The sequence below is a fragment of the Lactuca virosa genome, chromosome 6, assembly GCF_052849685.1.
Source record: "Lactuca virosa cultivar CGN04683 chromosome 6, Lactuca_virosa_CGN04683_v6, whole genome shotgun sequence".
Classification (NCBI taxonomy): Eukaryota; Viridiplantae; Streptophyta; class Magnoliopsida; order Asterales; family Asteraceae; genus Lactuca; species Lactuca virosa.
The window spans coordinates 171324989-171335046 of record NC_136431.1 but is presented as its reverse complement, the minus strand read 5'-3'; the positions used below and the strand labels follow the sequence as shown (position 1 = coordinate 171335046).

The 10058-nt window shown below is 30.7% G+C and overlaps 1 protein-coding gene across 1 annotated transcript; it reads left to right on the top strand.

Moving 5' to 3' along the window:
* Window positions 1–293: 293 nt before the first annotated feature.
* LOC145119018 (Polynucleotidyl transferase, ribonuclease H-like superfamily protein) lies at window positions 294–1960 on the top strand. Its single transcript, XM_079054668.1, has 5 exons — window positions 294–852; window positions 958–1021; window positions 1116–1202; window positions 1288–1548; window positions 1645–1960. Exons 1-5 carry the CDS (start codon window positions 368–370, stop codon window positions 1732–1734), a joined length of 987 nt encoding a protein of 328 aa, XP_078910794.1. The 5' UTR covers window positions 294–367; the 3' UTR covers window positions 1735–1960.
* Window positions 1961–10058: the final 8098 nt, after the last annotated feature.

Genomic DNA, 10058 nt, shown 5'->3' with positions numbered 1-10058 from the left:
CGAAGGCTACTTTTGTAAATCAACTTAAAAAAGACTTTCATAAAATAAGAAAAATAATCATATTCCCCCTATCATCACATATACAGAAAGCTAGCGTAAATTCCCTTGGTTACAAAACACCGAAGACAATGGAGGTTTTCTCTTCCTTCTTATCTGGAATTGCTTTACTTTTCCAGAAGGACTTCCTCATAACCCTAACCTCTCATTTGTTTCAAACTATTGTTTAACTTGAACTACAAGACAATCAACCATCTCCCCATGCACTCCATCAATCTCTCTATATATACACATATATGTATCAATATTTATCCAATCCATGCACATAACCTCTCTTTCTCAATCACAATTCATAAGTTAGATTTATTTGATGCTAGAAATGTCGAAGTCGAACGAAATAGTCTTCTTTGATTTGGAAACAAACGTGCCAAGAAACCCTGGGCAAAAATTCTGGGTGTTAGAATTTGGAGCAATGGTGGTTTGCCCAAGAAAACTGGTGGAGATAGAGAATTACTCCACGTTGATTAGACCTGGCGATTTGTCGGTGGTAGGGGTGAATCCAGCGAGGTGCCATGGGATTTCACGAGGAACAGTTTTGAAAGCTCCAACTTTCGAACAAGTTGCTGATAAGATATTCGAGATTTTGAATGGTAGAATATGGGCTGGCCACAACATTCAACGATTTGATTGTGTCAGGATAAAAGCAGCGTTTGAAGAGATTGGAAGACCTGCTCCTGAGCCTGTGGCGTTGATTGATTCTTTATGGGTTTTGTCGGAGAAATTTGGTAAACGAGCTGGTAATATGAAGATGGCTTCATTGGCTTCTTATTTTGGACTCGGTGAACAAAAACACAGGTACAAAGATCTCATATATATCATGTTCAAATTCACGTATGAATTAATTGAAGAAAACAAAAAAGGTTGATTAATGAAGATTGATTAATTTCTTTGAATAAACAGGAGTCTTGATGACGCTCGAATGAATCTTGAAGTTCTCAAACACTGCGCTACGGTTTTGTTCCTGGTAATGCATTTTAAAATTTATAAACCAGAAAATTTTCATCATTTGATGTCCATTTTTCGTGTTGTTTGATGTTTCTCTTGTTATAATATTCAAGGAATCATCACTTCCTGGTATTCTAGAGAATCAATGGCAGCACAATTCATCTCCCAACATGACAACCAGAAGCCGAAGCGATTTAATGGTATTTACGTTTTTTCATTCGTTCATGTCATTTTTAATGTTCGAGTTATTGTCATGTGTTGATTACATATATGTGATAAATGAAGGAACCAAGCGTGTCGAGCTCTATAAACAAACAATGGTATAAAAAAGAATCGATATCGAGCACAATGAACAAAGGATGGAATCAAACGGAATCTAGCATATCGAGAACAATGAACAAACGATGGAATCAAGAGGCAACACCGACGATGATGACGACAAGAAGTAGGAGCAAAACCTACGGTGAAGAAACTAGCCGGAAATCTCCTTCTTCCGTTCTCAATCGGCGGCGCGTGGTTCCCTATCCCACCGGAAGTCTTGGACAGGTTCAGTAATTATGAACCACCATTGACTTTTCTCGATTCTAATGATAGATAATAGAAAGCAAGATTCACCCTTTTCTTCTCTCTCTTTTTAAACAGATGACTGAAAAGGTGAAAAACATACTGTGTAATGCGCGAAACACGCCGTTGAATAATCTTCTGAAGCATTCCCATACGCTGTTCAGATGAACGGAAATGGAATCTGGGGATTTTGTTAGAAATTTAGCCATTTAATCGAAGCTTACTGATGTATGGAAATGGAGAAAGCTGAGAAGAATGGCAAACTAACCTTGTTTCTTTGATTCGTTGAAATTCTTTGATTTTTTTTTATTGTAAATATAAATTATTTAATTTATATAACCCATGTAATAACATGTATCCATTTGAATAATTTAAGATTCTTTGTTTCATAAAATATTGCAACGTTCATGTGTTCACTTATAATTGAATTGATTGCGGATTAAATATATGAAAGACAGATTCTTTTTTGGAATTAAATTAGGGACGTTTATATCGGATTCAAAGAGAATAAGTGAATCAAATCAAAGCAATTTGATTGGTTTATCCTTTCATTTCATTCCCATATCAGTATAGAAAACCATGAAATCCAGGTTAATGGTTTAGAGGGGCAAATCAACCGTTTTTGGTGTATTGATAAAGACAAAACTGTAAAATTAGTCCCTGTGGTTTTTCATTTTATGTGGCTACGGTCCAAACGTTTGAAAAGTTGCAGATTTGGTCATTTTTAACAAGTTTTGTTGTGGTTTTAGTCCCTCATCAGTTAACTTCCTTAAAATGACAATTTTAATCACCGAGACCAGTTTCGCAGTTTTGTCTTTTACTATACTATAGGACCATTTTTGCATACATTCTTTTTTATTTTAATGAAGTATTATATATTAATAGATATTATTTTTAATATATAATATTATATATTAATAAATATTTTTTATTGGATTTTTAATTTATTTTAGTTGATTTTTTTAAAAAAAATTGTTGGAGTAATTCTTTTTTATTGAATTATTATATATCAATACATATAGTTTTTAATATATAATATTTATATATTAAAAATAATTTCTTTTTTGTTGGATTAATTTTTTTATTAGATTATTATATATCAACAAATATTATTTTTAATATATAATATTTACATCATAATAAATAATACATTATTGGATTACTAATTTTTGTAATTTGTTTTTTTGAATTATTAATTTGTTGAAATATTACTTTTAATTTATTATTTTTTTAATATAAAAAATATTATCTTATTGGATTATTATTTTATTTTTAATGTCTACTATTAATTGTTTTTTTTATTAGTTTCACCACACAGTCGTCGAAATACGTAAAAGTGTCGCTTATCATCGTCAAAAATTGGCAGGATCACCTCCAAACACCTTCATTGGAGGTTCAATAGATACCCTACCCTATTCCACCTAGCGTTGCTGGTAGCCACCTGTGACAACCTCTTCATAATCCACTGGAATCCTTCATATCTCACATAATGCGCAACAAACCCCTATAACATTTATAAGTGGTGGTGGTGACCGAGTGATGGTGGTGGTATTTTCCCTATGGTTTCTCATTATAAGCTAGATAAAATGAAAGTGTTTGGCGGCGATCCTAACGATTTCGATGATGAGAGACGACGGTTTTGCGTATCCCATGACTTTGTGGTGAAACCAATAAAATTAACAAGAATTATTATTATAATTAAAAATAAATTAATAACCCAATAAAATAATATTTAGTATATGAAGAAAATAATAAATTAAAAGTAATAATCCAATAAAATATAGTTTAAAAAAAAGAAATTACAAAAATTAACTAAAAGATAATAATAATCCAATAATATAATATTTATTATGATATAAATATTATATATTAAAAACTATATTTATTGATATATAATAATTCAATAAAAAATAATTACTTCGACAATTGTTTTTAAAAAAAAAGAATTAACTGAAATAAATTAATAATCCAATAAAACAATATTTAGTATATGAAGAAAATAATAAATTAAATAATCCAATAAAAATAATTTTAAAAAAAAAGAATTAAAAATACTAACTAAAAGAAATTAATAATCTAATAATATATTTATTATGATATAAATATTATATATTAAAAACTATATGTGTTGATATATAATAACTCAATAAAAAGAATTACTCTAACAAAAAAATTTTTAAAAAAATCAACTATAATAAATTAATAATCCAATAAAACAATATTTATTAATATATAATATTATATATTAAAAATAATATTTATTAATATATAATACTTCAATAAAATAAAAAAGAATGTATGTAAAAATGGTCATTATGGTATGGTAAAAGACAAAACTGCGAAAATGGTCCCTGAGGGTAAAATTATCATTTTCAAAAAGTTAACAGCCAACCAGTTAAACTTAACGGATGAGGGACCAAAACCACAATAAAACTTGTTGAAAAGGACCAAATCTGCAACTTTTCAAACGTTTGGACTATAACCACATAAAATAAGAAACCACAGGGACCATATTTGCAATTTTGTCATTGATAAATTTGGATAGTTGGGCCGGATGATGATAAAACGAGGAGGGCGAGTGAACGATAATGCAAGAGTAAATGAATTGATACGGTACCAATTCATTTTTCTCTAAACCGTGTACCGTACCAACTATAATTGGTATAAAAAAATTTCTACCGGTACTGTACCAAGTATACTTGGTACCAATTTATTTGGCTACCAACAAGTTTGGTTGGTACAAATTGGTAATGATATATACCAACTTCTTTTAATTTTCTATTGTAAGATTTAAAAATAAGCAAAGACATCGGGATTTTGATGTTTAGTATAGAAATTAGTTACTTAATTTTTTTCGTTTACAAAAGAATTCTACTAAAGTAAAGACATCGGGATTTTGATGTTTAGTATAGAAATTAGTTACGTAGTTCTTTTTGTTTACAAAAGAATTCTACTAAAGTAACGCTAAAGTAACGTTTTAATTTTGTGCTTTAACATGGTAATAATTATTAACTAATACAATCAAATGACTAAGGGGCTGTTTGTTTGCCTCTTAATTGGAAAATTAAGAGGCAATCTCCTAATTTTTCAGATTCAGTGTGTTTGGTAGCATCTGAATAAAAGCCTCTTAATTTCTCAAAAACCTCTTAATTTTTCAGATGTGAAACCATGTCTGAATTGAAAAAAGAAACGCGTATTCCTTTATGCCCCTAATAACATTTCAACGACCATCTTCTTCGCTTCTTTCTACTCCATCAACACCACCACCCCCTTCTCCCTCCCGCTCCATCTCCGATCTGCAACCCTCCGTCGGCCTCCCACCGCCAATGACGCCATCCCGCCAGCGACACCGACGTCGACATCCCCAGCAGCGACTTCGAAACCACCGTCCCTTCTCCCTCCTACCGGTTCATAAATAGGGTTTTTCTTTCTTTCCCTAAAAATCGATTATCAATTCATAGATCGATTGTTGTTTTTTTTTTTGAAATCAGAGCCCTAAAAGTCGATTTTTAGAGCTGGAGATGTTTTTTTTTCTGGAGTTGTGTTCTTCCTTCAGATTTGTCCAGATTTTTGGTTGATTGATCGAGTTTTGAGGGTTCTTTTTTGGGATTTTATGTGTTTATCAGGGGATATGTGTTTATCCTTGCAATAATGTAGTTATTCCACACATATGGATTCTTCTTTTCTTGTTTCTTTGAAGTAATTTGCATCAAGTAATGTCTCAAATATTCATAATCACATAATTTGCATATCATAATCACATGATTGGCAGATCTATTTTTCATATGGTGATAGTGCACAGGTTTTGAATGTGGGTGTTTCATTTGTGTACTTTAATTGTCAAGATGTTGGTGTCACTTTTGGAATGCGAATTATTTGGACTTGTAGATGAATCGATGGAATGAATGGTGTTTATGCTAGAGATGAATGTGTTAGGTTATATTCATATTTTATTTGATTGTAGGAAAATTGGTTATTACATTATTAAACATGTAAAATAGCTTTGTATTATGAATGTGTTAGAGTTTGTTATAGTTTTCAAATATAATGTCTTCATCAGGAAAATTTAAAAGTACAATGTTGTTATTGAAATAAATGATGCAGAGGGGTAAAATGGTCATTTTTATCATTCAGCACAATAATTCAGAGGTTTCAACCAAACAGCATGTTAAAAATTCAGATCTTAAAAATTCAGACCATTTTAGAAATTCAGGCCTCTTAAAAATTCAGATCTTAAAAATTCAGATCCTGCCAAACAGCCCCTAATATAATGTTATTAAAACTGTAAACACTAAACACAATTAATAATTGAAATATACGATTTCATTATATATATATATATATATATATATATATATATATATATATATATATATATATATATATATAATAAATGAATTTGGTTGGTACGGTATTACCATGGTATTCAAATTTTTGTACCATTACCGTACCAACATTGATCAATTGGTAGGGTAATACCAACTAAACACGTTGGCTACCAAGTTTCTTGGTTCGGTTGGTAACATGTTGGTTGGTTTTCCGTGGTACAATTTTGCCAGCCCTAAATTACATAGGTTGTCCACACGGGTGGAGCGGATTCAAGAATAAGGGTTCACATCGTAATAATATATTAAAATATAATGTTATACCCGAATAAAGTAATAGGTCTAAAATTTTAAAAGAAAAAATCACAAAGAATTAAAAATTTGTATCCATTAACCTTAATCTTCAAACGTTTTCAACTAACTAAAAGCAATAAAGCATTGACTCATATTCATCCATTAACCTGCAAGTATTAAAATAAAAAAAATTATAACATAGATACATATTGTTCATTTTAGAAAAATTATATATATATATATATATATATATATATATATATATATATATATATATATAACATAAAAAATAGTACCTTATGCACTTTAAGTTGTGCTCGTCTTTGTTTAATGGAATAGAAATCATCTATAATATCATTCATAGGAAAGGTATCAACAATCTCTCTCTCTCTCTCTCTCTCTCTCTCTCTCTCTCGATGTTAACAAGCAAACAACTTTTAAAAAAATCAGCATTCATGGTATTTTGGAGTCATGTTTTCACAATTTTCATTGTTGAAAATGCTCTTTCAGATGTCACAGTAGAAACAGGCAGAGTCAATATAAGACGAATCAATCTATCAAGCAGAGGATAAATACCTGACTTTCCTGTTTCATGTAGGCTCTACACAACTCATAAATTGTAGAAGAATTTTTCAATTGTGGGTGATTTTGCACATCTAGTTCATAATATTGTAACTCAAGTTTCAACAAATTCCTTTTGTGCTCTGTAAAGTCCATATGATAATATGATGTTGCCAATTTACATATATCCTCAATATTTAAGGATTTTCTTGGATATAGCATAACACTAAGACGAAGAAGCTCTGTTACAAACTCATTAAATCTAGAGTTCAACTCGTGCAACTGACTCTCACTAGCAGCAATGAATAGTTTAACTCGGTAGTGATGCTCTGTGGTTAGATTTTCTTTGTCACGACGTTGGCGAATTATATATATAAATAAGTTTCATTCATGTTAGGGACATAAATGCTATTTTTCTCACAAAAACAAACCATTTGGTCCAAAAGTGATTGCCAACCTTCATCTCTCAACTTTTGAATCAATATTTTTGTTGTAGAAACTAAGGATAGAACATTAACAATATCAATAGATTTTTGTTGTAAATGAATCAATATTTTTGTTGTAGAAACTAAGGATAGAACATTAACAATATCAATAGATTTTTGTTGTAAATTTTGGAAAAGCTTGTCAGTTATCCCCATTATTTCTTTCATCATGTGCATAAAAATGACAAAATCGAATGATAATGCATGTGTGAGTGCATATGTCGCATCACCTCTTTGAGAATATGTAGAACCTTTTATTGCAATGTCATTCAATACTACACAAGATGGACCAAACAATCTCATCAAACCGCACATTGATTTGAAATGAGAACTCCACCTAGTATCTCCAGGCCTCTACAGTGTTTGTATTTGATTTATGCATTTTCCACTCTCAATTTCTCCAGCCTCAGTTAAATGAGAAATTTCAGCAATTTGAGCATCTTGCAATTGATCATTACGTTTGGAAGAAGAACATATGACATTAACTACAAAGTTTAAGGTCTTAAAGAAGTTATGTACCTCAGTCACATCTTTAGACGCTGCAACTAGAGCCAATTGTAGTTGATGGGCAAAACAATGTATATAGTAAGCGTATGAACATTCCTTTAATAATAAAGCTTGCAAAACCATTCCATTCTCCAAGCATGTTACTAGCCCCATCATATCCTTGACCCCGAATATCTTGAACACCAACTTTATGATAAGATAAAGAACATAATATCTCATTTTTCAAGGTCAATGAAGTTGTATCTTTAACATGAATTAAGTCCAAAAATCTTTCTTTGGCATGCCCATCTTGGTCGACAAATCTCACAACAATAGCCATTTGCTCTTTCTTAGATTCATCTTGAGACTCGTCAACTATCAAACAAAATTTTGACATCCTGATTTCATCATGAATTGCTTTTTGTACATTTGTAGCTAAAAACATGTAATATTTTTTTTGGATATATGGTGATGTGTACTTTGCATTTTGTGGAGCATTTTATAACACGACATCAACAGCAGTCTTGTTATAAGAAGCAAAGAACTTTATTAATTCAAGGAAATTTCCTTGATTTCTTGAGTTAGGTCGTTCATCATGACATCTTAAAGCACATCCCTGAAACGTGAGCCATTTAATAGCTTCAATGGAAACTTTAAGGCGTAGTCTATTGTCCATAACTTGTTGGGTTGTTTGCTTCTCTATCATATTCTCTATGTCACATAACTAGTTTTTTAAATCTTCATAGCATCTAACAGAAAGTTTATGTGTTGAGGCTGGAGTCTTACCTTCATGTATGATGAAAGCACAACCTTTACCATAATTTATCTTTTTCCATCTATTAAACCCCGATACGGTAAATGTATCTGACCCAACTTTTCCAATAGGTTTTTTTATTGAAAATGAAGCAAAGGAAACAAAATGCAACATCTTTTTTCTCAGAATATTCCAACCACCAAAAATTCTTAAACCAAGCTTGTTGAAAACTATGCATAGATCCTCTAGGACCACTAGGACTGAATGGATACTTTGATTTTTGAAGTTGATAAGGTCCAAGTTTATAATATAATCATCTAATCTCATCATGCTGGTTACTTGGATAGCTTAAGTTTGAATGTCTTTCTCCTGGATCATGAATCAAAGAATCTGGAATATCATTTTTTTCATGTTCAATATTATTGGGCACTTCAATGTTACTATTCCTATCAGGTTGTGGGTGTGTGTTGTGAACATATTCTTCAATATTAACACTAACCGGATGCAATTGTGGGTAACGAACATCCTCTGTTCGTTTGAAAAAAGAATTGATGGTTCTTTTCTTGCTCATAATTTACCCTATAGATCTATAATTATAATAAACCAAATTATAAAAACATAATTAAATTATTAATTACAAATAATAATAAATAAAATATGCAATAAAAAATAAAATTTACCTTCTTAATTAAATAACTGAAATCGCTTGATGCAACAGTGTATTACCGAAAAACAATTTGTTAGTTGAAATTTAACCTCCTCAATGAATAACATGTTGGATTAGGTGTCTAAGCCTATATAACTATAATTGGTATATACTTGAATTGATAGTAGCACAGTCCTTTTGGGTTGCCCTCAAACCTAGCAATTGGACATGATGACTTTTAGAGAAAGAGAGATTAATTTATTATGTAATTAATAAATTAATATAAAAAGTTTATTATGTATTATAAAGATAATATATATTAATTAGAAAAGATATTATTTAATTAATAATTAATCAGAAATTAATTAGAATTAATTTTGGGATTAATAGAATTAATTAAAAGTGCACGGTCTAAAGTGAAATTGTTCAATAGTTGAACAAAAGGCTCCAGAACCTTCCACCATTAGAGTTGGACGGTTTTGAAGGGGTATTCTAGAGTTTTTAGAATATCCCATGTGGATAAATAAATAATGAGATAAATACCAGATTTGAAATATTAATTTAGTATTTAAATCAGGGTTATCTAAGGTTTCTTTATACCACTATATAAGGACCCTTAGGCTTTCGGTCACTCATACCTCCATAGAGATAGCCGAAAATCCCTTTTCTCCTTTCCTCTATCTATATTCTTCCTTCTTGCTAGTTTGGGTGTGAGCTATTAGAGGCACGACAATTGTGGTGCTTGCTTCCAAAAGATCTACAAGCGAAGTATTCTTATTATTTGCTACAATAACAACAAGGTATGTAAACTTAAACCCTTTATGATTTTCGAAATATACCTACGGTTTCTAGGGTTTCTTATTTCATGGTCATAATTATAGGTTCAATAGTGAAAACATAGATCCTTAGTTAGCTCACATCAATATAAGTCCCACAAAGCA